The 26,901-nt window shown below is 47.2% G+C and overlaps 1 protein-coding gene across 5 annotated transcripts in view; it reads left to right on the top strand.

Moving 5' to 3' along the window:
- Positions 1–551: 551 nt before the first annotated feature.
- BCAS1 (brain enriched myelin associated protein 1) overlaps positions 552–26,901 on the top strand; it is a 117,103-nt gene continuing 90,753 nt past the window's right edge. For 2 of the 5 annotated variants that reach the window (XM_047770828.1, XM_047770829.1), the window contains exons 1-3: positions 553–735; positions 11,345–11,421; positions 15,568–15,646. In XM_047770828.1, coding sequence (XP_047626784.1) covers positions 11,350–11,421; positions 15,568–15,646 — 151 coding nt within the window. In that variant the 5' untranslated portion in view covers positions 553–735; positions 11,345–11,349. Of the gene's footprint in view, positions 736–11,344; positions 11,422–15,567; positions 15,647–26,901 lie in introns of all 5 variants that reach the window. The other 3 variants (XM_047770830.1, XM_047770827.1, XM_047770826.1) reach the window with 3 other exon arrangements.

A 26,901-nucleotide genomic window follows, 5' to 3' on the forward strand; every position in this document is an offset into this window, starting at 1 on the left:
TAATATCCTTTTTACGCTCCCTCATATGTCTTTCTAAACCTTAGTAAACATCCTTGCTGGGATTAAATAAATTAAATAGCCTGCCTTGAAGTTCTAGCCTGCAGAGAAAAGCACGCCATTTCCATTGCTATGTTGTCTCCAGAGCAATAAGCCACCCTCAGGTTACCTGCTTTCCAGCATCCAAAGCCCTTTGGGAGTAATGGTTACATGACTGGGGGCGGTGCTGTGGCTGAGACGCTTTTTCCTCCCACTTGGGTGGTGGAGGAGGTGGTGTTCCAGAAAAAAATGAAGGTGAAAGGCAGACAGAACTGCAAAAACCTCATAGAACGTGTTTGCCCTGCTCTGCCCGTGACCTGTGGTTACTGGGGAAGGGAATTAGCGAGCTATGGTGGGTGAAGGCCACCAAACAGGATACTGGTGGTGCCAGGGAGGCGTTGGGCACAGGAGAAATCGAGTCCCTGGTTTTTATTAGTGAGGGAAGGACAGCCTCGAATCCAGGAAGAGAACCTGCTTCTAGAGGGCGGTCAGGGGAGAGGAAAGCCCCACCCAGACTTGTGTTTGCCCGGCTCTGTGTATTCAGCCAGTAGGCTCCGGGTGAGGAAGCACAGGGCAGCCTGCCCAGCTCAGTTGGCAGCTGGGCACTGGGCAGCACCAGCTGGAGACACGGCACTCTGAGCAGAAGCAGCTCCAGGTGACACCAGGGGACTGAAGACACTCCCACCAGGGGCTCAGCAGGTAACTGCTTGCAGATCCTTGAAGCGTGGCTGGAGGGTTTGTTGTCTGTGGTGAGCAGTGACGTGCAGGAGTTGAGCTGGCGATCAGAGGGGGTTGAGTGGGACCCCAGGGGTCGGACCCCCGGCTCTGTGATCCCCGAGGAGTGTTGGGTATGTGAAAGCCTCAGTTTCGCCATTGGTGAAGTGGATCCAAAGATAGCATTACATAAAAGAGTTGTGCAAGGATTCTGTGGCAATGTGGGCTGTGTCCAATACAGAGCAACAGAAAGAGCTCCTGTTTGCACAGAACCACTCAGGTGTCAAACACGGGGGAGCCGGCGGATGGAGAGGTGGCTCCCACAGTGAAGCCAACTTTGAGTCTCCACTGAGGGGCACGGGCTAGGGAAGTGAGGCAGACAAGGAGAAAGCTTCCTCCAGCACCCTTCGAGAATCTGGCTCTTTCCATAAATTGTCCTATTTCACCTCCAAGAGCACACCCCTTGAGGTAGTCCACCTGCAGGACTCCAGAAATTTGCACGGTCCTTGGAAACTCTGTCTTCTGCCTTGAAGAGTCGTGGTGATGGGAGGGTGAGTGGTTTGAAGCCCCACGGACTCCTAGATGCCAGTCTGGGCCCCACCCCTGGCTGGCTGGCTGTCCTGGAGCAGGTGACCTCACCCTCTGGGCTTAAGTTTCCTTATCTGTACAATGGGCACAATCATGGTAGCAAGAGCCAAGTGACATCCACAAGGGCTAAGCAGACTAATGCATGAGAACACCCATGCACTTAATAAATATTAGCTGTTATTTTTGTTGTGGTCCCCGTCTCCATGTGATAATTGGGAACAGGAGGCCGGGGGAGGGGGAGGAGGTGGGAACTCCTTCTAGATCTCAGAAGGGAAGCTGTGAAGCTGGGATCCAGTCAGGGCCAGGACTCCAGTGAGAAGAGTGAGGCCTCGCCCCGGGCGCAGAATTTAAGAGACACCAAAGATCCCAGTCACTGAGATAAATGAAAATTTGAAGCAATATTTTAAAATTCTAAAATGAATGCCAAAACACCCATGATGAACAAAATAACATGTTCATTAAAGACAGGATGAGACGCAGCATTAATTTTGGGTTTCGTAAATATTGTGTTAAAAAATACTATTAATCTTGCTGGCTGAGTGCTTGGGCGCCCCCTTAAATTTTGCACCATTGGAGGGGGGGCACCTAGCCCCACCCTCATCGTGCACCCACTATGACCTGGGGTTATAGATCCGTGCTCTCTTCATAAATAAAAGCCCAGAGCGGGGCGTGCTATTAGAATTTTCAATTTAAGGAATCCCAAATCACGGTGGATTTTTTCCCCCCAAAGGATTTTGAGACTTGGGAAGGATTATCTTGTTGGCAAAAGACATGTGTTTCCAGAGAGAAACGGGTCTGAAAGAGCCCATCCTGGCTGGTTTCGGATGACAGAGGATGCACGGGCAGAGGGTGGGAAAAGGCCTCGGAGGGTCGCCGCCACCGCTCCACACAGGCTCCCCCGTGCTGCAGGCTCACCCCTGCTGGAGGGTGGCACCGTCAGCTCTTGCTGCCCAGAGCTGGGCTGGGACGCAGTTAAGAAGTTGAGAGCCCGAGTCAGATGGAACCAGGTTCATCCTTGGCTCTGCCTCTCCAGAGCTTTCTTTCCGGTCAGAGTTTCTTTACGCTCCTTTACCCCCTCAATCACCAAATGGGAACTGAGGGCTCCCTCTGTGCAACAGGATGAGCCAGGGTGCCTGAACCTCAGGGAGCTGACGTTCTAAGGGTGAGGGGCTTGCATCTCCGAGCCTCAGTTTCTTTATCGGTGTAGTGGGGGAATAATGGGCTGCTCTAAGAGGAAGTGGAGACAGTGCACGTAAAGCTCTGGTCCCAGGGCCAGGACTAGGGTGAAGCGAGTCAGCACCTTGGGGTCATGCAGGGAGGCGCTCACTCCGAGGTGCCCATTTGCACCTGCCCAACCTTGAGAGGGGGCTCCTTTGACTTCTGCATGGACGCCTCTCCTGCCAGGCCGGCTCCGAGTCAGGCTGCAGTTAAGGTCACCTGCTCTCCTGATGAGCTTAAAGGTTCGGTGCAACACTCAGAATAAGGTACTGAGCGCTGACCTTCTAGGAACAGCGGCGCATAAGTGGATGCAAATACAATCGAGCAATCCACCAGCCACTATGCGTTCCTGAAACACTCAACGCGACTTTGATAAAGAAGCCCCTCTGCCCTTGGCCCAATCAGGCCCATATCAGGGCCCAGGGCCCAGGGCTTGGGGAGCGCAGAGAGGGATGGATCTCAGTCCTCACCTGCCCCTTGTGCAGGAGGCAGCCTGTACCCCTGCACATGGCAGCCCCAATGCCAGCATGGTGCTGGGGGCCACGGGGAGGTGCAGGACCCTAGCACCTTGCCCGGCAGGTCTGTTCTCTTTACTCATTGACCTTAGCTTTGGAGCTGGGCAGCAGAGGGCCTGTTCTGCTGGGCGTGGCAGCCCGGCCATGTCGGCACCACCCTCATCAGGTGGTGAGAGGAGCCACGGTGTGCCCACATTCCACTGCATTGATCAAAGGTGTTTCTGTGTACCTGGTGACTAATTCTGTCACCATTCCACCCTTCGAGGACCTCCTCCTCCCATTTGACAGGCATTTAACTGCCGGCTGGCAAAGCAGCTGCTGAAATGCTCTTTCTCCAGGGCAGCTCGTACCATATTTGGTGTTTGATCTATTCCTAGGAGGAGAGCATACTGTTAAACTGTAACTGATGGTGGTGGTGGCAGTAGGAGGGGTGGAAGGGGATGAGCGTGAAGGTGCGTAAGGATCTAGACTTGGAATGAGTAGTAAATAAGCCATCGAGATCTAGTGCACACTATAATGAAAATGACAGTAATATCGCACTGTAATTGCATAATGTGACAAATATCATTATACTGACAATCATATTACAATATATACTTGTGTCCAAGTAACACATGCTACACCTTAAACTGACACATGACACCTCAAATTTATTCAATAAAAATCTTGAATTAATGGATTAATTAAATGAGGCCCTATGAACACCCATCACTGGGATAAATGAGGAGGGTTTTGAGGGAAACTTCCAGAATGACCAGTTGTCTCATAGATCAGAACACAGAGCTCATGAATCACATTAACAAGAGAAGTAAAAAGTAGTAGTAAGAACTAGCATTTTCTCCTGTGATTAACTGCTAAGCCTTTGGGCTGAATCTTTCCAAAGATTATTGATGAGTTTTCAAGTCTTTATTACTCACTTAGCTCTGGCTACGTTCCTTGACTAGTTAGGATTTTCATTTCTATTTTTTAATTGTAAAAACAAACATCCAAAAAATGTTTCATATTTTAGGTTTTACTACATGACATAAAATATAGCATAACTTGTTGGGCAGAGGCTACAATAAAAGTTAGACAGTAAGAAGTGAAGCGTTTGAACTCTGGAACAAGGTTGCTGAGGGTTAAGTCTCCCACTTACTAGCAGATGATCTGTATTAGTCAGCTCAGGCTGCATAACAAAAATGCCATCGACTGGGTGGCTTAAACAATGGATATTTGTTTTCTCACAATTCGGGAGGCCAGGAGGTCTAAGATCAAGATCCTAGCCAGTTCCATTTGTGGTGAAAGTTCTCCTTCTGGCTGGCAGTCCTCATGCCTCAGCCCTCTTACTATGTCCTCACCTGGTAGAGAGAGAGAGAGAGAGAAAGCTCTTGGGTGTCTCCTCTTATAAGGATGTTAATCCTACAGGATTAGGGCCCCACCCTTATAACTTCCTCTCTTCTATCTCCAAATAGAGTCACATTGGGTTAGAGTTTTGACATATGAACTTGGAGGGAGACAACATAATTCAGTCCATAGCATGATCTTAGGCAAGGAATGTAGAGTCCCTGGGCTCAGGTTCTGCATCTGTACAGTGGGGATCCTAAGAACACCTGCCCCTGTGAGGGTCTCAGGAGGATGCAATGAGTTCAGACAGGAAAGCATTTAGAGAAATGCCCAGCATAGAGATAGCATTGTAGAACCTTCCAGTATTATTTTTAAGCCGTGGTCCATTTAATTTACTGCTTATCATCATGGCTAATCCTCATTCCTCAACTGCTGAGCACCAGCGCTGAGCTAAACACCGCGTGAACTGCCTTCTTTTCACATTCCTGGGAGCCTGGTGAGGCTGGATCTCTTACGGTCCTTTTGCCACCTCAACCTCCACAGACCAGGAGCTGCAGTTCCTGCACACGGCTGGACCTGAACCCAGGAGGGAGGGTTTACTCTGTCACCCTATGGACTAGTTCTCCACCAGCTCTTCAGAAATGGGGCAATAGTGGCCATAAGCATTAAACACAAACAAACCAACAAACCAACAAAAAAACACTAAACCACTAAGTCCAACCCTCAGAGCAGAGTCCCTGGACCTCCACACAAATGACACTGGAGCCAGATCATCCTTTGCTGTGGGGCTGTCCCGAGCATTGTGGGAAGTTTAGCAGCATCTCTGGTCTCTGCCCCCTGGCCCCTGCCCCCTGCCCCCTGGATGTCAGTAGCAGCCTTCCGTCTTGAGTCATGACCATCAGACAGGCCTCCAAAGGAGTGCTCTTGTGGCACAGCAGGTTGAAGACCCAGTGTTGTCACTACTGTGGCTCGGGTTGCTGCTACAGTGCAGGTTTGATCCCTGGCCTTGGAACTTCCTCGTGCTGCGGTCAAAAAAATAAAAAAATAAAAAAAGAATTTAAAGAATCTTTTATTCAGTTGGAAAGGAAAAAAAGAAAATCGAGGAAAGAAGAATATCTAACCCAGATGGTTGGAGGGCCAGGGCAAATCAATACACAGACATCAAAACGCGCGGCTCCTGCAAAACACTCAAAACATGTTGGGTACCTTTGTCATTACAATACTGTCATTTTCCACGAGAAAAGTACATTTTGCCCCGAAGGCTCACAACCATGGGCTTTGAAGAGGCATGTCTCACTCCAGAGCTCTTTCTGGGGGGAGAAAGGGGGGGGTGCCCTGAATCGGAGGGGAGTGATTGCTCCCCATGAGGCTGCTCTTCCCCTCCCCCCCAGAGGCAGGGCCCCTCACTTCTCAACAGCCAATCAGCAAGGGGAGGCTGTGTGGGGAGCAAGGCCTGCACCCCACTCCCTGGAGAGGAAAGTCTGAGGCCCTGGAGGTATCTCTTGATGTGCAGGCTGATAAAACAGAGGGCTCAGAAAGGAGAGCTCGAAGGGTTGTGAATGCTTTCAGGTTCCCAGGGGACGGGGATTTGTGGACCTTGAAGGTCAAGGCCCTCCCTCCATCTGAGAATCCCGGCCTGGTTCTGTGCCTGGTTCTGTGTGTCGGGGTGGCCAGCAGCCGGGAGAGTCCTGGCCCCAAATAACCCACACGGCACCTGTCACCCTCAGCGGTCACGGGAATCCCCTTGAGTTGAAACTATTCCCAGGCCCGGGCCCCATTCCGGAGAGTCTGATGGAATCGGGCTGGCTGGGGCCTGGCCTGGGGATTTAAATCTCCATCCTCATTCTCCTGTGTCACCCAGTGTGAGGACTGGCCTCAAGGACACAGCTGGGAAGTGGAGAAAGAAGTAAAGGGATTTTCTCACCTGAATGACGCCAGCCAAAGACTCGCCCTGTGTCCTCAGATGCAAAGCCTTCAAATTTGAGTCCAATTTCGAAAACAAACCCCTCTGCCATATGGAGGCTTGTGATGCATGTCTGATAAGGTCATAGAAGCAAAACAACTAACACCATCGGTTCAGGAAAGAAAGGGCATTTTGACATCACCTTGAAACTTTGTGGTTTTTTGTTTGTTTGTTTGTTTGTTTCCAAAATAAAACCTAGCTCTTTCAACAAATAGGTTTTTCTTGATGGAAAGACTTGGCATCTGATTTATGTTTCTCCTTTGTTGGAGATTAACGAAAACTTCATCACAGACAGAAATTATCATCTGGACCCCCCAGAGCCTCAGTTTTGCCACCTGCTACATGGGGATAAAAAAAGTCCTTGGTGAAGTTCCCGTTGTGGCTCAGCGGGTTAAGAACCCGACTAGTATCCATCAGGATGTGGGTTTGATCCCTGACTTTGCTCAGGGGGTTAAGGGTGCAGCGTTGCCAGGGGCTTCGGCCTAGGTCCCAGATGTGGCTTGGATCCTGCGTTGCTGTGCCTCTGGTGTAGGCCGGTAGCTGCAGCTCTGATTCGACCCCTAGCCTGGGAACCTCCATATGCTGCAGGTGTGGCCCTAAAAAGAAAGAGAAAAGAGTCCTTGCCTCCCAGAGTCCCTGACCCGGCTGCTAGAGTGATGAGCTCACGGGTTTGCTCAGGATTTTTCCTAGCCTTAACGGGGAAGCCCCGCCTCCCAGGACACCCTCATTCCTGGTCTTTCTAGGACGAGCTGCACAGATGCTCCTGGTCACGGCGTCCCCACGTGCCTGATCGTGACACTCACCTCTGTGCATTTGCTAAAAATGCAGGTCCCAGACCTGCACCTGACTTTTTTGGTGAGAAAATCATGGGACTCATGGGCAAGGCCTTTAATTGATTGTATCAGACAAGTTTGGGGAAAGCGATGTGAAAATATCAGTGACGATCCTGCTGATACTTCTAATCATGGATGTCACCTTCGGGGTACACCCATCGTGTGCCAGGACCTGTTCAGGGCACCTTCCCTGTATGAACACCTTTAATTCCCCAACGACCTCTGCAGTCTGTGTTCTTACTTATCCCCACTTTACAGAGGAAACAGAGGCCCAGTAAGTTGCCCTGGGTCGCTCATTCAGTATGTGGCCGAGAGGGGATGCCCACATTTTTCTCCTACCTGCTACCCTGCTGTCCTCCTAGAAGTCTCAGCACTGGGCTGACACACGGCAAGCTCTCCATACCAGTCAGATATGATCCCCACGACTGTCTTATTAGCTGTACTGTCTTTGGGGCATTAGAGGACCTGCCACTCTCTTGCCAACATTTAAAGGGCCGTTTAATAGCTAAACCTAGGTTCCTTCTACCTCCCCGGGGATTCTGACCCCGCCCTGTAGGCGGCACACGTTCATTTCTGTCGATACGGATGTTGACCGATAGGTGGCAGTAACCATTCGTTTTTGTCTCCTGGAAATCCGGCTACACCCACGTTGTAACCGCAAGGAGGAAAGCAATGTTGCCTGAATCCAGGTTGTTCCTGCAAAAGACATGCAAAATGGATTTTCCTTCTTTCAGTCCATTTGGGCTTGAACTTGTCAGGAGGCTACTTGAAAGTGCAATGATCAGGATAATGAAGCCCAAACTCTGGGGGGTAAAAAACTTTCGCTCCTGCTGGCAGGCCTGGCACTGCTAGCCCAAAGGTTTTTCATAACCTCAAATATTTTTATTTGAAAGTCGCCTCCAAATTAGACTCAATTTAAATTGAGAAATAGGTGCTTTCAAAGTGTGTAAACCTATTAGTAAATAATTTCTAATTTGGAAAAAAAGCTGGATTTAGATGGAGACATGGTACATACAGCATGTACACATTTTTGCAAGTGGCCTTGGTCAAGGCATTTAACCTACACATCTCAGTTTTCTCATCTGTAAACTGGAATGATGATACCACTGCCTTGTTGACTTGCCGTTAGGAGTAAATTCACTTAGAGCCAGTAAAGCTCTTAGAACACTTTCTCTACACACAGTAGGCCCTCAGAACATCGGTCCTTTTATATTATTGTTACTATTTTATCATTACTATGGTTGCTGGAGTTGTGGTTGGCATTATTTTTATATACGGTGGGTTCAAATCCTGGTCAGTCTTAGCCTGGGCAACACTTAATCTCTCTGCTGCTTCAATTTCCTTGTTTAAAAAAGGGGTAAATGTTGCCTAGGGTGATCTTGACCAGAACTGATAAAGCTTCCAGACAGGGACACAGAGTAAATAGCTTCGGCTTTGCAGGCCATATGGCCTCTGCAGCAGCTACTCAACTCTGCCTCAGTACGTGAAAGCAGCTCTATGTAGACGATGCATAAATGAAGCAGCGTGGAGTCCTCCAACAAAGTTTCATTTCTGGATACTAAAATCTCAATTTCATATCATTTTCTTGCGTCACAATCTGTGGTTCCTCTGATTTTTTTTTTTCCAACTACTTAACAAATGTGAAATCCATTCTTAGCTCCCTGGGCGTACTACACCACCAGCCAGCTGCATTTGTTGCACAGCTGTCTTTTGCTGCCTCTGGCCTTGAACAGTCAATATTATATTCATAATATTCCACTTACAGTGGAAGTGATGGCCTGTGGTTAGTATGCATATCTTGGGTTTTATAAATAGAAAATATTGGCGTTTCCATTGTGGCTCAGTGGTAGTGAACTCGACTAGTATCCGTGAGGATGAAGGTTTGACCCCTGGCCTTACTCAGGGGGTTAAGGAGAATCCAGCGTTGCCGTGAGCTGTGGCGTAGGTCGAAGATGCAGCTCAGATCCCGAGTTGCCGTGGGTGTGGTGTAGGCTGCAGCTCCAATTAGACCCCTAGCCTGGGAACTTCCATATGCCCTAAAAAGCCGACAACCACAACCCCAACAACAAAAAAGAAAAGTAAATATTGCAACATAACTAGTGTCCTGTATGTTTTAGCCCCGTTCAGCTTTATTACACGTTGCAGTTAGTAAACATATAAAATTCCCTCAAAGGATGCCCTTTTCTGGCCTCCATCATTTCTGATTACTTAAGTCTATTACCAGGGCATTAAAACTCATACCATGAGCCAGAGGTCAATGGGGATCCTTGGAGACGCAATGGCTGCTTTCAGCCAGAAATCCAAAGTCCTGGCTGTGATTCTCAGTGCCAGAAGGGCCAATGAGCCAGCAGCCAGGTCTTTAGAGACAGGTTATGTTGGAATCGTTTGTGTGCGAAAAAGAAGCTTTTAGGTCGTAAGGCAGCTGGGAGTGGCCAAAAGAGCCCCACTTCTGGAGCCAGATGTACTTGGGTCAAATCCTCACTCGGTCGTTTCCTGGATTGTGCCCTGGGAGCCTTTGGGAGTCTCAGTTCCCTCCTTTCCAAGAGGAGGTAATGAGATGCAGAACGTTCCAGCGGCTGGGACCACAGGCCACCTGCGTTTGAATCGTGCCTCTGCCATCCTTAAGTGGCTGACCTTTGGGAAGCAACGTAACCTCCACAAGGGTCAGCTTCCTCTGTCTCCAGTGAGGTGATGGTGACACCTGCACAGGCTGAGGGGCTAAAGCACCCAGTACAGGAAATGCTTTTGAAAACAGTGCCAGGAATGAGAACGCGCTGCACAATGGTTAACTATTATCCTTATTGTTAGGACCAGCGCTTGGGAGGTTTAGTGATGATGCCGGGAGGGCCTGGTTCAGTGCCTGCAGGGCAGGGGGTTGCTCTTAACGATTATTCCCTCCACGCAACGAATAAGTAATAATTTAGCACCTGATCAATGTAGGCACGGTGCTGAGAATAGGAGGTAAAAGGCAGACAGTCCCTGCCCTCATGGTGCTTACAATTTATTGGGGAAGGGAGACAGAAGTTAAATATTCTGATAGGCCCTCCAAGTCTGGATCAGTGGCTGCTTCCTTCCAGAACCATCCTACCTAGTGCTGCCACCGCCTGCCTTCTGTCATGACCCCGTCTTGCACGTTACATGTTTCCTTTTTATTCATAGTATTGAACCCTATGTATTTTGTTTCAAACACATATATATTGCTTGTTAAGAGCCAGACATCATTCTAACTACCGTACAAGCATTAACTCATTGTGTCCTTATAGCTGACCTGTAAGGCCCAGAGAGGCTAATTAACTCATCCAAGGACACACAGCAGAGAGAGGCTTCAAGAGGCAGAGAGAGGGTTCAAGCCCAGGTCCCCTTGCTCCCAGTCTGTGCTCATAACTCCTGCACCACGCTGCCTTGAACTGTCAAATGGCCTCTAGCAGGTTAGGGATCTGGTGTTGTCACTGCTGTGGCTCAGCTTTGATCCCTGGCCCAGGAATTCGTGCATGCTGCAGGTATGGCAACAACAACGAAAAAAAGCCCTGATTTGTAGACTTATTGTCTATTTATCTTCTGTCCACCCAACAGATTTCAGCTCAATGAAATCAGGGGGCCTCATCTGTTTAAATTCACAGCTATAACCCTAGTGCTATGCATGACATAAGGTACAGAGTCTGTGCTCTCTACACATTTGTTGAATCAATGACCGAATGAAAATACAAGCAAGTAAATATATAATTACAAGTGGTGCCAAGCACTATGTAAAAAAAAAAAAAAAAGTGCCAATGCTGTGAGAGTTTTTAACAAGGGACCTAATTTAGTTTGAGGATCAGAGAATACTAAAAATTGTCAGTATTATTTTAATGACAGTTGAATAAATTCTAAAATCTCCTTAACAGCTGCGCCTGGCTAAGAGGGAAGAAAATGTTATCTACAGGGAATAAACGTTTCATAATGATGAAATGCAATGGAAAATCAGGGCTGTGTTTGCCTTTAATTCCATTGGCTGCATGAGCCCCAAATCTGCTCTTATTCCTCAAAATAAACATAAGCAATTGATCTACCTGGGGCTGGTGATAAATATACCCACAGTTTCACAGGCAGGAGTTACACTTCTGTTTGTCTCGGGTTTTAATTTTTCTCAGCCCCTCTCTTTTTGTCTATTGCAGGAACAATGGGTAACCAAATGAGTGTCCCCCAAAGGACTGAAGATCAAGAGAATGAATCGGAAACAGATACTCACAAGGTCGTGTAGTTACGGTCCCGGGGTCATTCGCTACTGGTCGGTAGAGGCGGGGATGGCGAGAGTAAAGGCCTGCTCGGGGCTCACCCCATAGGCGTGATGGATGCGCTGCTGTCCCCAGGGGTTGTTCGGTTGTATTTGAGAACTCCAGAACTCATCCAGGACCTTGCTCAAAGTGCAGGCTCCCCAGCCCCACCCAAGGCCCGCTGAATCAGAAACCCATGGACCCTGCCTCTTTAAGGTCCTCCGTGGTGATGAATCCTATGGGGCCAATTTGATACCTGGTCCCAGGTAGGTTTGGACCAGTGCTTCCCACCAGTGGGTGAATTTTGCCTCACCATCAAGGGACACTTGGCATTATCTGGAGATGTTCCTTAGCTGTCACAGATGGGGAATTGCCCCTGGCACCTAGTGGGTAGAGGCCAGAGCTGCCGCTCCACATCCTGCAGTGCCCAGGATGGTCCCCTATGACAAAGAAGGATCCTGCCCAAACTCTTGGCAGTGCCGAGGATGGGAAACCCCATTTTTCCATCAGTAGTTTGCAGCCATGGCTGAACATTGGAATCATCTGGGAAACTTAACAAATTGGGGGAGTTCCTGCTGTGGCTTAGTGGGTTAGGAACCCGACATAGTGTCCATGACGATGCAGGTTTCATCCCTGGCTTCGCTCAGGGGGTTCAGGATCCAGCGTTGCCACAAGCTGCAGCATAGGTAAGCAGCTATGCCGCTTGGACCCAGTGTTGCTGTGGCTGTGGTGTAGGCCATCGGCTGGAGCTCTGATTCGACCCCTAGCCTGGGGACTTCCACATGTTGCAGGTGCAGCTGTAAGAAGAAAAAGAAAAACAAACCAATAAATAAATAAATAAGGAGACTGGCACTGTACCCTAGACCAATGACCAGGGTCTGTGTGTGGGAGCAAAGGCAGGCATCTGTGGCTTCAGAGCTCCTCAGCTGTTGCATGTCCAGCCAAGGTGGAGAGCTTCTCATCTGTGACTCCCCCTTTGGAAGACTGCTTGGGAGGGCCGAGGCCAGGGACACCCCCCTGCTTGTCCATAGGTCTTATTAGATCTACAATCAGGTAACAGAAAGCCTCCGTTCCCACCATCAGTGCTTCCATAATCAGTCTGGTCTGAGCCTTGCAGCCCAGCTCAGCATGGAAATCCTCGGACCTGTGAACTAACACTGAAGCAGCACAGAGGGATCGCCCACGCAGAGTAGAAGCTGGTTTGGAGAAATGGGCGGGAAACTCAGAGTTGGCCTCAATCGTATGTGTTAAAATTCCCCGGGAAATTTTGAAAACTCCTGGTAGGAGTTCCCGTCGTGGCGCAGTGGTTAACGAATCCAACTAGGAACCATGAGGTTGCGGGTTCGGTCCCTGCCCTTGCTCAGTGGGTTAACGATCCGGTGTTGCCATGAGCTGTGGTGTAGGTTGCAGACGTGGCTCGGATCTTGCGTTGCTGTGGCTCTGGCATAGGCTGGCAGCTACAGCTCCAATTAGACCCCTAGCCTGGGAACCTCCATATGCCGCAGGAGCGGCTCAAGAAATGGCAAAAAGACCAAAAAAAAAAAAAAAAAGAAAGAAAGAAAGAAAAGAAAACTCCTGGTGGCCAGCCCCACCTGAGAGCCATGAACACACGGCCCCCTGGGTGTGGGCCCAGGGTCAGTCATTTCCCAAGATCCACAAATGATCCCAAGTCTGGGAGCCTTTGGCCTCCAGGGACCAGGCAGCCACAAAACCCAGCAAAGCGGGAGATTGAAGTCCGTTTGAAGACGGCTGGCTCCGGTGGACTATACCCTCAGTGCGTTCCCAGAGCCTTCTTTTTTGTTAGGAGCTGGAAAACGATGTCAATGAAAGCTCCCGATTTTTTAAGTATCGGCAATTGGCAACTGATTCCAAAATATTTAAAACAAACACACAAACCAAAAAACCTCTGTGAGCCAAATGCATCAAATTTGCACACCAAGTGCCATCCCAGGAATCCCATTTGTGACCACAGAGCCAGAGTCACGTGAGTTGGATATTTAGATTTTAGGATTTCTTGGCAGGGCTCATGATAAATTCAAGAACACAGGCTTATTCTAAACAAAACTGTTAAACAAAAATATAAAGAAAGGAAAAATCTGTATCACCCCAGAAGTTTCCTGTCATTGGGAGGTCAGTAGTCTTTTAGTTTTTTTCTCTCTGTACTTATTAACATATATTATACTACTAATAGTATTTTTTTTTTGTCTTTTTGCCTTTTCTAGGGCCGCTTTCCACAGCATATGGAGGTTCCCAGGCTAGGGGTCTAATCGGAGCTGTAGCCGCCAGCCTACACCAGAGCCACAGCAACATGGGATCTAAGCCGCATCTGCAACCTACACCACAGCTCACGGCCACGCCAGATCCTTAACCCACTGAGCAAGGGCAGGGATCGAACCCGAAACCTCCTGGTTCCTAGTCGGATTGGTTAACCACTGCGCCCGGACAGGAACTCCTATACTACTAATAGTATTAACGCAATATGACAAAATGCAAATACTTAGCATATAATCAATACTCAATTAATGCCAACTATTAGAAGTGTAATTTATGTTATTACTAAGATGACATGTAACGTACATTCTGTTTTGCAACTTTTTTGGTTTCCATATGAGTGTGTGTGTGTGTGTGTACATAAATGCATACACACACACACATATATATATAAACCTTTTTTTTTTAAAGGGCTGCACCTGCGGCATATGGAGGTTTCCAGACTACGGGTTGAATTGGAGCTGCAGCTGCCCGCCACAGCCACAGTCGCAGCAACACCTGGTCCTGTGACCTACGTTGCATTTTGCAACAAAGCTGGATCCTTTAACCCCCTGAGCGAGGCCAAGGATTGAACCCACATCCTCATGGATACTGATCGGGTTCTTAACCTGCTGAGCCACAGAAGGAGCTCCTAAAATCTTTCTTTTTTTTAATATCTGCAATAAATAATAAAAGAGAAAAAAAACCTGGGCAGTCATAAAAAAGAACAAAATAATGCCATTTGCAAGAATGTGCATAGACCTAGCAATTACCATACTAAGTGAAATAAGTCAGAGAAAGACAAGTATCATGTGAGATGACTAACAGGTGGACTCTAGTAAAAAAAAAATGATACAAAATAACTTATTCGCAAAACGGAAACAGACTCAACAATTTTGAAACCAAACTTACAGTTGCCAAAGGAGACACCCTGGGGGGAGGGATAAAATAGGCGGTTGGAAGGAACAGATACTATTATACATTGAACAGGTAAGAACAGGACCTACTGCATAGCAGGGGGAAATCTACCCAATCCTGTGTAATAACCTATACGGGAAAAGAATCTAAAAAGGAACAGGTATACGTAGAACCGATTCACATTGCTAAAGACCTGAAACTAACACAACATTGTCAAGTCAACTATACTCTCATAAAATTAAAAAAAAAAAATCAGGGCGGTGGTCTACAATTGGAAAGTGTTTGCAGCCAGAGTGATGGAACGAGTGGGTGTGGAACAGAAAAAATAGCAGCACTGCACTTCCTGTCTTTGACCGGCTTGTTGAGTAAAGGCCTGGGCTGGTGTGCAGGACAGTGGGGTGTGGTTACAACCTCACAGGGTTTGAAATCAGCATGTTAAGTTCTTACTCCCTGGCTGATCAGACCAGCGCCCCACCTGGTCTCCTATTCATCCTGCCTGTGCTTGTGAGGCTCATTAAAACAAGGCATAAACCATGCAAAGCTCTTATCGACACAGGAATCCGGTCCTTAGAGCGGGTTATTTCATTTCTTTGAGGCCTGGCAGAAAGCACAGCAGTTTCTGGAAATACAGACTTTACGCTGAGTTTTGTGCACTTATAGTTAGAATGGATAAGCAGTGAGGTCCTACTATGCAGCACAGGGAACTGTCACTACCCAGTCTCCTGGGATAGACCATGATGGAAGATAATAGGAGAAAAAGAATGCATATATGCATGACTGGGTCACTTTGCTGTACAGCAGAAATTGGCACCACCTTGTTCATTAACTATGATTTTTAAAAAAAAAAAAAAAAAGCTTAATTTTGTGAGGTACCCTTGTGGCCTTAAAGGTTCTTCCTTGAGTTTATCTGATTTTCCCAAAAGACTCCGCTAATACTGACACGTGTTCTGTTCCAGGGGGCATCTGGGAGCGGGTGTGCTCAGAACGGGATGCCGGTGATTATATCAACCCACACGGTTCAACTCTACGACGAAGGTCAGTGTTTCACGGGGACTGCTCCTGGGAGGGGGCCAGGGGAGGGCCAGCTGATCCTGTGGATAGTGGAACAAAGCGGAAGCGTTGAAGCCACAGGCTCGTGTGGAAGACACTCGTGTTAGTTTTCTAGGGTCGCAAACACAGCATCACACATCAGGCAGCTTCGGCAACAGCCGTGTATTGTCTCAGCACGGTGGGGCCAGGTCTGCAAAGACCCTACTTCCTAACGAGGTCGCAGGAACTTGGGGTCTCAGCAGCAGGGGATACGATTCAACTCAACACCCCTCCTCTCTCCTGGGAATGTGAGACTTCCACAGAAGGCCAAGGATTTACAGCAGATGAGTTAGAAGCAACAGGGTGAAAACACTAAGAGGGGGTCTCTTTGGAGTCTGACAGATCACGGTTACAATCCCTGCCCTGCCCCGTACCAGCCGCGTGACCTGAAACAAGTCACCAGGCTTTCTAAGCCTCAGTTTTCTCATCTCTAAAATGGGGGGAAGAACACCTACCTCAGAGAACTGCTGAGAGGACTCAAGGAGATCATTCACAAAGCATTTGCCATATTACCTAGCACTTAGGAATCCCTAAGAAATGAGTAGAAGATGACAACCGAATGTTCTCTACATGAGGGAAGTGTTAACACTGGACAATGGGCTTTCCTATTAGATTTTATTCTGGGATATAGGGCTATACATTCAAAGCCTCAAAAGTGGCTGAGTTCTACTCTGTGAAGAATATCTGTAAATTACATAAGAGGCCAGCAGAATCAGACTGTCGGTTTTGCCCCCTAGCATCTGTGTGACCTTGAGCCACTTCCTTAACCTCTCTGAACCTCAGCCTCCTTGTCCCGCGAAGTGTGATAATAATAGTACCTACCACATAGGTATCAGATATAGTATGCATGTGCTTGCGTGCCTGGCATATACTAATTCTTCTGTGCGTGTTTGCCATCACGATTTTCTGATGGTTGTGGTTGGTGTCAGTTACCTGTCAGTTTCTGGGCTTCAGATCCTCTCCTGAACCAAGAGGGGATGAATCAGAGCATCGGTTCCAGAGGCTTTAGACTTTCCTAGTGTAAGGAAAGAACAGCTCTGTTTCCCCTCTCGACGATCTGCAGCACACACACCACATCTGACACCTGATGTGTGAGCTTTCCGTACCGAGTGATTCTGTGACACCAGCTGGGTGTCCCACCATCTAATTCTATTCCAACACCATCTACCCAGAGTTAGCATCGGTTCTCACGGGTTCAGAGACTACCTCCCACCTCGGTTACCATTTACAAGTGGGGAGCCCCCCGTTACCCACAACTTCTGTCCTACTCAGCTACAAAGCAGAAGTTCCCATGACCTCCTCCTCGGGGTCAGTCACTTACTAGAATGGCTCACAGAACTCAGAAAAGCAGGAGTTCCCACGTGGCTCAGCATGTTAAGGGTCTCAGGTTGTGACTACAGCAGCTTGGGTGGCTACCGCGGCGCAGGTTCAACCCCTGGCTTGGGAACTTCCACATGCCTTGGGTGCAGCCAAAAAAACAAAAAAGAATTCAGGAAAGCAGTGTACCTGCTAGATTATCGGTTTATTATAAGAGAATACAACTCAGTGACAGACAGATGGAAGAGATGCAAAGGGGAGGTTTACTGGGATGGGGGGTCCTGGAGGCGGTGGCACGTCCATGCTCTCTGGACAGGCCACCCTCCCAGGACCTCCATGTGGTCACTTACCCGGAAGCTCTCTGCACTCTGTTCTTTAGGAATGCTGCGGAGGCTTTATTGTGGAGGCTTCATTAAATCATGGCCGCTGGTGGTGGACTCATATCCAGCCACTCTCCCCTCCCTGGAGATGGGGGCTGAGGCTGAACGTCCCAGCCATCTCATCACGTGGCTTGTTCCCCTAGCAACTGCCACCCCCCATCCTCAGGGGCTTTTCGAAAGTCACCTCATTAACATAAACTCAGATGTGGTTAAAAGGGGCTGGCTCCTCATGAACAAGAGTCATCTTCATGGCTCTCAGAGTTAAGTTTTAGGAGCCATGTGCCAGGAACAAGGATGAAGACCAAATATAGGCTGCTTCTTATATTACATCCCAACATCTTACTACGTGGCTTATTTAAAACTCCCATGCCTGGGTCCATCCCTTAGCCTCTGTCTAGAATACCCGGCGGTTGAGACCTGGGGATCTGAGCTGTTGAAAGCTCTCTAGAGGATTTGGACGCACAGCCAGGATTGGCAACCACAGGATGAGATAATGTCACACATCTCTTCCTGCCTTTCAACCCCGTGAGTCAAACTTCTACTTTGATGTACACAAAATGGATTGTATTGACAGCAGCAGCCTTTGATGAGAACAGTGTAGATGCCGGCTATTGAGACGCACAGACTTTGAAATGAAAATCATATTGTTTTTATAATTTGCAAACTATAGACACGCTCGAAAAACTGACGCACCAAGAATATAATATACCCTACAGAAACAGCTTTCTTTATCATCATTTTATTATTATTGCTGTTGTTGTTGTTACATGCCTATTTTTAATATGGGGCACAAGAGCAAGGAGTGTGTAGGAAGATGTATATGGGAGCAAAATATTGGAAATTGAGAAAGCCTCTTTCTCTTTCTCCTCCATCTCCCTTCCTCTTTTTCCTCCCTCTTTCCATCCGTTCCTTCTTGCCCCCAACATTTATGTATGCATAACTAGAAGGTCTTCCTGGAAGGAGGACAATAGGTGACTGAGCTATAGGACAACAGCCTGGGACAGAGTATTGCTGGGCGGATGCCTACATGCAAGCAGAAGGAAGGTCTCCTTTTGGAGGGTTGCACGTGGTTTGCACCAGCTCCCTGACCCGGCAGCCCTACTTCAGCACCTGCTGGAGAATCTGTGAAGTTTAGGCTCATCTGCTCAGGTCAAAACTCTGCCTGCATATTCAACCACCACCTGGGGTTCAGCAAGTCATGTAGGAGCGATTATCCCATTGAATGGGGAGGCAGCTTATCATCCTCTGGTTCTTTTCTCCAGGTTCTGTGCAGTTTTTAAAGGCGTACAATAGTGGGATTCTGGGTGACTTTTTTGTTTTGGTTTTTTTTTTTTTTTTTTTTTTGGCCCTTTGGACAGAGTTCTCCGACCATGTCCTTTGAGGCACATTTGTGTTCATCTTTCTTGGTGTCTGCATGTACGTAGAGATATAGAGAAAAGTCACCAGAAAAATAGGTCAAGGGGATCCTGGGGGACTGTATTCCTTCTTTCTCTCTATACTTTTCCCTTTTTTTCCTGTTACACTTAAAGTCATTGATTGCCACATGGCAACGTTTCCTGTCAAGATGTATGGAGAAGCAGTGATGGCTCAGTGGCTGAGTACACAGCCTAGAGAGCCAGGATCCTAAATTTAAATCCTGGATCTGCTGTGTGACCTTAGGCAAGTTGCCGAGCCTCTCTGTCCACTCATCTGAAAAATGGAAATCCTAATAATGGCAGGACAAGGCTTCAAAGATCATTGCAAAGCTTAATGAGTTGATACACCTACAATATTTGGAAGAGTGCCTGGCATGTGGTCAACATATGAGGAAAGTTTATTTTTCTGTGTTGGATTTAATGTTAATAATGTAACTTATTAATGTAATTTCATCTACAGTTTGAAGTTAACTGTATCTCTGCCAGCTACCATAGCGCTTGCAAATTTGAAATCGGACATTAAAACTTTTTCCCCTGGCATCCCTTATACTTTTTGAATGTTGTATTTCGTAGTCTTCCAGATACCCTGTGGGAGAGATCAATTAGGAAAAACACTTCTTTTAAGTGCGTTAAGGATCCCGCGCTGCCACAAGCTGCGGCCTAGGTGGCAGACGTGGCTCAGATCCTGAATGCTGTGGCCATGCCATAGGCAGTAGCTGCAGCTCCAATTTGACCCTTAGCCTGGGAACTTCCGTATGCTGCCTGTGTGGCCCTTAATTTAAAAAAAAAAAAAAAGAAAGAAAATCAACTTCTCAACCTGACTTGGGCTGAGACACTGTGTATACAGGAGGGTCGAGGTAAAAGGGAGGGATTGAGTAAGGAGAGGGAGGAATATTCATGAATATTCATGATGTGCCTGAGGACAGGGGTGTGGTATGCTCAGGATTGGGACCACACCCTTTTCAGTCCAGGTAAGTGCCTGTCTGACTGTTGCCATGGCAACTGGCAACTGTCATGGCACCGGTAGGCCTGTGGGTTCGCCTGCTAATGTTTTACAATGTGTGTATGAGGCTTGAGGTCTACTGGAGGTCAGGATTTCCACCATCTTGGCCCGAGTTGCTTCGAAACAGTCCTGGCGGGCTCTTGTTTTTCTCTTCTGATGCTTTCCAGTAAATGAGGATATCACTTCTCCGCAGCTTACATTCCCCCAAGGAAGGGGGAGGGTTAGAGCTGGAGGCTGACAGCCCTGGTAACGGGAGGGGGAGGGTCTGAGAAAGAGACCCAGTGATGGGAGTGGATGTCACACAGCCAGAGAGAGACGTAGAGATGCTGCACTGCTGGCCTTGAAGATGGAGGAAAGGGCCGTGAGGCAAGGAACGCAGGTGGCCTCCAGAAGCTGTAAAGAGATGTTACCAAACCAAACTTGGGGCAGCTCATCCCATGCACAGCAAAGCCAATCTGCTGATGCTGGATGGTGGTGATGGAAAGTACAGCGTTTATTGCAAGGTGTCCACTGAGGAAAATGGGCACCTCAGGCTCAAAAGACTCAAACTCTCTGAGGGTTTTTGGGGAAGGGTTTTAAAGGCAAGGTGAGGGAGAGGGTTGCAGCCTACCTGATCACCTCATGGACATTCTTCTGATTGACTGGTGGTGAAGTACCTGGAGGTATTTGGGGAACCTCAATCATCCACCTCTGGTTCCACAGGGTCTCTGTGCTGGTGGCCCTCGTGTAGTTAACCTCCTCCACCTGGTGGGGGTCTTGGTCTCTGCAAAACAACTCAAGGATATGGCTCAGGATGTTACCTATAGCCCTTGAAGAGGAATTAAAGGCCTTGACTTAGTTTGGTGGCTAAACTCTTATTCTTTTGTCTTGCTGGATGGTTTTCCTTTGTTTCTGCATTTTCTCATTTCTTTGACTAAATTTGCTCTTTGGGACTTGGGGAAGGCCTAGGAAGCTAAAGCCTTTCTACAAACAAGAAGCAGGAGACACAGGGCGACCCTGTAGGGTCCTGCTTGATTTCAGAGCAAGGAAATAAATGCTCCCCTAGAACTTCCAGGAGTTGGCCATTTTTGATGTCTGACCTTCAAAAGTGTAAGACATTGGTGTTGTTTTAAGGCGCAAAAATGATGGTAATTTTTACAGCAGTAATATTAGTGCGCTGAACTTTGGAGGCTCCCAGACCTGGACTTCGGTCTTGGCTCAGCCACTCACTAGCTATGTAACCTTGGCAAGAAATGTGTACTCTCTGCGACTCACCTAGAAAATGCGAATAATATTAGCTTTGTAGGGTGGCTCTAACTAAGAACAGTGGCCAGTCCAGCATAAGTGTGAGGAAATCAACAAGACAGAGAAAACCGTAAGCAGAGTCCACTGTCATGAGTGTACTTTATCACTGGCTTTCCCTCTGCCATACCGTCTGACCAGATTTTCCTATCTGTGTCTTTATGCCTAAAACTTTACCGGTCTTTAGCGAAATAAAAATGCCTCATTTTGCTCTTTTGATTTCTTTCTATCAAATTTATTACATTATTTTGAGTTCCTGCTGCAGCACAATGGGACCTGTGGCATCTCTGCAACACCAGGACACAAGTTGGATCCCCAGCTTAGCCCACCGGGTTAAAGGATCCGGCATTGCTGCAGCTATGTGGTAGAGAGCAATTGTGGCTTAGAGCTGATCCCTGGCTCTGGGAACTCCATCACATTAATTATTTCCTTCTTTAATTTGTTCACTTCTCACTACTAATGAATGGCAGAGACTAAGGCATGGTTTGTCTGCCAGAAAACATCAATTTTTTTTGAACGTCAAAAAAAAATGATGTTTTCTGGCAGATAATATTAGCTTTGTAGGGTGGCTCTAAGAACAGTGGCCAGTACAGCGTAAGTGTGATGGAATCAACAAGACAGAGAAGACTGTAAGCAGAGTCCACTGTCATGAGTGTACTTTATCACTGGTTTTCTCTCTGCCATATCATCTGACCGGAAGACTGTCTCTGTTTCACCTGGATAAGAAGTTTCTAAAAAATGAATCTTTTTTCTTTCTAGTCAATTTTTTTTTCTATAGAGAATTGACTAATTGTGCTTAAAAAAAAAAAGTAAGAAAGAAAGAAAAAAAGAAATGGGATCATTTTACTGGATTGAAAATTCTTACATGAGTAAAAAATGTTCCTGTTGATGCTGTAACATAATGAATGAGAAGAGAAGCATTTGCCAATCACAATGCCTGGGCAAAGTGTGATGGAAGACCAAGTGCCAAAAATCACTGCCACTTGATAGAGTGAAAAATGTGGGACCAGCATCATTGGTTGGGAAAGGGAGCAAATGGATGTGTCCTTTTAGCATCCACTTTCTCCCCCCATTGGCCAGCTTTTTTAATCTGTTTCCCCTACTTGGATAAAAGTTCCTGAGAATAGAGAATTTCCTTTGTTGCTGCAATAATCCAAGAGTTTAGCACAGGCTCTGCAATACACAAACAGCTTGGAAATGACCGATGAATAAATGAACAGTGGCACATTGGACTGGCAGGAGCAGAGGCGCAAGAAAATGCAGCTGAAGAGAAAGTTCTAGATCCTGATGTATCTGCTTCAAGTAATGCAACCCAAAGTCAATAACATTTTTAATTATAACAAGAAGTCTGGGGATCAGCAGTTCCGAGTTTGTGACAGCAGCTGGACAGCATTATTAGGATACCAAAGAAGTGTGCCAATCATGTACTGCTTCTCACAGGAGGACTGCCACAGACCCAAACATCATGTCTTCACATGATGGGACCCAGGCACAGGAAGGGAGAGGCCAAGATTTGCCACCATTTTTTTCTCCTTCTATTAGGAAAAGAAGGTCCTTCCCAGAAGCCCCTGCCCCCAGTAGGCATCTGCTTAGACCTCATTGGCCAGAAGGAGGTCACATGGCCACCACAAGCTGCATGGGATGCTGGGAAGCCAGGTACCTCTCTGGGCAGCAAGCAGAGAAAATAGATTGGCGTGGATTGGCCACTGGACAGGCAGTTCCTAGTGTCCACCAGTGTTGATTTCAGAGAATTACAATTAAGCAACCAAAAGTAGCACCTATGTTAACTCAGCCTTCTCAAAAGACATTAAAAGGATCTAGCTCATTTCCTGAGTGCCCACTTTCTCTCTCCTCCCATCATCTTGCTGTATATCTCACTCAATAAATAAGCTCCTTATCTTCAATTCTCCACCCGGCAACCCTGCAAGATGCCACCCACACAGGCACTTCCTCTACATTGCACTGCATCCGCTCTCTGCATAGTCATTACAGAGAATTCTGAAAACCGGCTCTACCAGATGGCCCAAGAGCTCCCTGGCCCTCTGTCCTTGGACGTATGCAGAAGTCCCTGTGAAATCTAATACTTCTCAACTTCTTAGTGCTTTTTCTCATAACAGAAATTCTAGTGAAGAATTTCTCCCTGTTCCACTCTTGGGGTCCACAGTCTCCAATACTGTATATCCCTATCCTCCTGCCAATAATCGAGGCTTCCCAGCATTCACACCCTGTGTGGTCCTCTCTTGTGGAATCAGAGAAGACCTTGTAGAACCAAGTATGTGTCATGGAAGGTTTGACGCAGGACTTCCAAGCCTGAGCCTTAAGAAGCCTAGCCTTTATCTTTTGTAGCTCTAGCTCTGGCAAAGCTAGTGACCCTGTCAGAACTACTCTGGAGCTGTTGCTGGAAGGGAGCCCAAGCTAGTCACATGAAGAAGCCATGTGGCAAGAAAGAAATGCCCAGCTACTCCCCAAATTTTCCAACCATCTCAGCCCAGGACAAATCCTTGAAATCCACAAATATGTAGCAAATCCCTCCAACCCAGCTGGTTCCTCTTTAATTCTTTGTGTACCAGCTACAAAATATCTTAATTCATGCAACCATTACCCTGAGCCTGGGCATTTATTTTTTTCTATTTTTCTCTACTCTAAACAAAGTTGCAATAAATATTCTTTTTTTTTTTTTTCTTTTATGGCTGCTCCAGCTGGGTATGGAAGTTTCCAGGCTAGGGATTGAATCTGAGCCTCCGCTGCAACCCATGCTGCAGCTGCAGCAACGCCAGACCCTTTAACCCACTATGCCAGGCCAGAGATCAAACCTGCCTCTACACGGTGACCTGAGCCGCTACACTCAATAGCGTCAACCCACTGCACCACAGCGGGAACTCCACACTAATCATTCTTGCATTTTAGATAGCTTCTTCAAGAGGGATGCTGTGTGAGAGTCAGACCTTGTTTTATTGCGATGCACTTTATGGTGCTTTGCACATAGTGCATTTTTTACACATTGAAGTTTTGTGGCAACCCTGTGTCAAGCAAGCCTATAGCCACCAGCTTCCCAACAGCATTTGCTCGCTCTGTGTCTTTGTATCACGTTTTAGTAATTCTCACTATGTTTCAGAATCTTTCCTGTTATTCTATATGATGATCTGTGACCAGTGTTCTTTGATGCTACTGTTGGGATTGCTTTAGGAAGTCACAGAACTCACTCATCACGTAATCAATAAATGTGTGTGTTGATGGCTCCGCTGACCTCCCTTCCCCGGCTTCCTTCCTCCCCTCGGCCCTCCCTGTTCCCTGAGACACAACGATATGGAAATTAGGACAGTTAATAACCCTCCAGTGACCTCTAAGTGTTCAAACAAAGAGTCCTATGTCTCTCACTTTAAATCAAAAATTAGAAATGATTAAACTTAGAAAGGCATGTCAAAGAACAAGACGAACTGAAAGCTAGGTTTCTTGTGCCAAATTGTTAGCCTTTTTTTTTTTTTTTCTTGCTTTTTAGGGCTGCACCTGCATCATATGGAAGTTCCCAGACCAGGAGCTGCTGCCGGCCAACACCACAGCCACAGCAACGCCAGATCTGAGCCACATCTGTGACCTCCACCACAGCTCCAGGCAACGCTGGATCCCCGACCCACTGAGTGAGGCCAGAGATTGAACCCACATCCTTATGGACTCTAGTCAGATTCATTTCCGCTGCACCCCAGTGGGAATTCCCGCAAAGGAACAGTTCTTGAAGGAAATTAAAGCAGCTCTTCCAATAAGCAGATAAATGGTGAGAAAGTGAAACAGTCTTATTGCTGACTTGGAGAAAGTTTCAGTGGTCTGGATAGAAGGTCAAACCAGTTACAACATTCTCTTTTGCCAAAAAAAGAAAAAAGAAAAAAAAAGGCGTAATCCAGAGGAATCCCTAATTCTTTTCACTTCTATGAAGCCTGAGAGAAATCAGGAAACTGCAGAAGAAAACTCTGAAGCTTGTAAAGGTTGTTTCATGAGGTTTAAAGAAAGAAGCGCTCTCCATAATATAAAAGTGCAGGGCGAAGGAGCAAGTGCTGACGCAGAAGCTGCAGCAAGTTATCCAAAAGGTCCAGCTCAGATAATGCATGAAGGCGGTGACACCAAACAACAGATTTTCATTGCAGATGAAACAGCCTCCTACTGGAAGAAGATGCCGTCTAGTACTTTCATAGCTAAAGAGGAGAAGTCAATGCCTGGCTTCTAAGCTTCAGAAGACAAGCTGACTCTCCTGTTAGGGGCTAATGCAGCCAGTGACTTTTTTCTTAATTTATTTTTTATTATAGTTGATTTACAATGTTCCGTCAATTTTTGCTGTACAGCAAAATTTTTTTTTTCACATTGTCCTCCATCATATTCCATTACAAGGGATCAGATATAGTTCCCTGTGCTATACAGCAGCATCTCATTGCTTATCTATTCCGAAGGCAATAGTTTGCATCTACTAACCCCAAACTCCCCATCCCTCCCACTCCCTCTCCCTCCCTCTTGGCAACCTCAAGTCTGTTCTCCGTGTCCATGCATTTGTTTCTTTTCTGCAGACAGGTTCAATTGTGCCATAGCCAGTGACTTTTTAAGTTGATGCCAATTCTCCTTTCCCTTCCTGAAAATCCTGAAGAATTATACTACTCTGCCTGTGCTCTATAAATGATAGCATTTTTAGCAATAAGGTGTGTTTTAATTGAGGTATGCACATTTTGGAGACATAAGGCTATTGCACACTTGCTAGGCTACAGTATAATGTGAACATAACTTTTATTTGCACTGGGAAACGAAAACAATTTGGTGACTTGCTTTATTGCAATAGTCATTTTAATGCTGTGGTCAGGTACCAAACCTGCAATATCTCCGAGGTCTGCCTGTGCAGTGGTTAGGCAGGTGCTTTTGGACATAACGCTCGTGTTTGAGGCCTCTCTCCACCTCTCTGCAGCTGTGGGAGCTTAAACAAGGGGCTTCTCAACATTAGGGGAGAAAATCAGATAATGCTTGCAAATCGCTTTCCTTGGTGCCTGACACAGTAAATGGTGGTCGTTATAGTTATACAGACTCCTAAAAACAGTGCTTCCCAGTTTTGAATGTAGATTAGGATCTGCTGGGGGAATTTTTAAAATCCTGCCCCACCCCACCCCCGGAATAATACCATCAGAAGCCCTGGAGGAACCATGAGGTTTTGGGTTTGATCCCTGGCCTCACTTAGTGGGTTAAAGATCTGGCGTTGCCGTGAGCTGTGGTGTGGGTTGCAGATGCCGCTCGGATCTGGCGTGTCTGTGGCTCTGGCGTAGGTCGGCCGCTGTAGCTCTGATTCGATCCCTAGCCTGGGGACCTGCATATGCCGCCAGTGCGGCCCTACAAAGCAAAAAAAAAAAAAAAGAAAAAAAGAAATTCCTGGAGTTCCCTCGTGGCCTAATAGTTAAGGATCTGGCCTTGTCACTGCTGTGGTGCGGGTTCCATCTCTGGCTTGGAAACTTCCGCATGCTACAGACACAGCCAAAAAAGAAAAAAAGAAGATTCCTTATTCACACTTCTCAGAGTTAAAATAGTGGCATTTCTATTTTAATTTGCTGGGGGACTTTGTTGTCCTGCTGTGGCTGGCACTCAGGGCCCAGCTTTCCATCCCAGGGCATGCTCTGTCTGGGCACATTAACTTCTGGATACCGCACAACCTGCTCCTTGCTTCTCTGGACCCAGAAGACAACCCAGGTGGCACAGTCTGCTCTAGAGCCAGAAACATCCACACGGTTCTAGGAGCTTGAGCGAAATGAACCCGTCCTTGCCTTGAAGGGAAGGCCAAGA

The sequence above is a fragment of the Phacochoerus africanus genome, chromosome 3 (assembly GCF_016906955.1).
Source record: "Phacochoerus africanus isolate WHEZ1 chromosome 3, ROS_Pafr_v1, whole genome shotgun sequence".
Classification (NCBI taxonomy): Eukaryota; Metazoa; Chordata; class Mammalia; order Artiodactyla; family Suidae; genus Phacochoerus; species Phacochoerus africanus.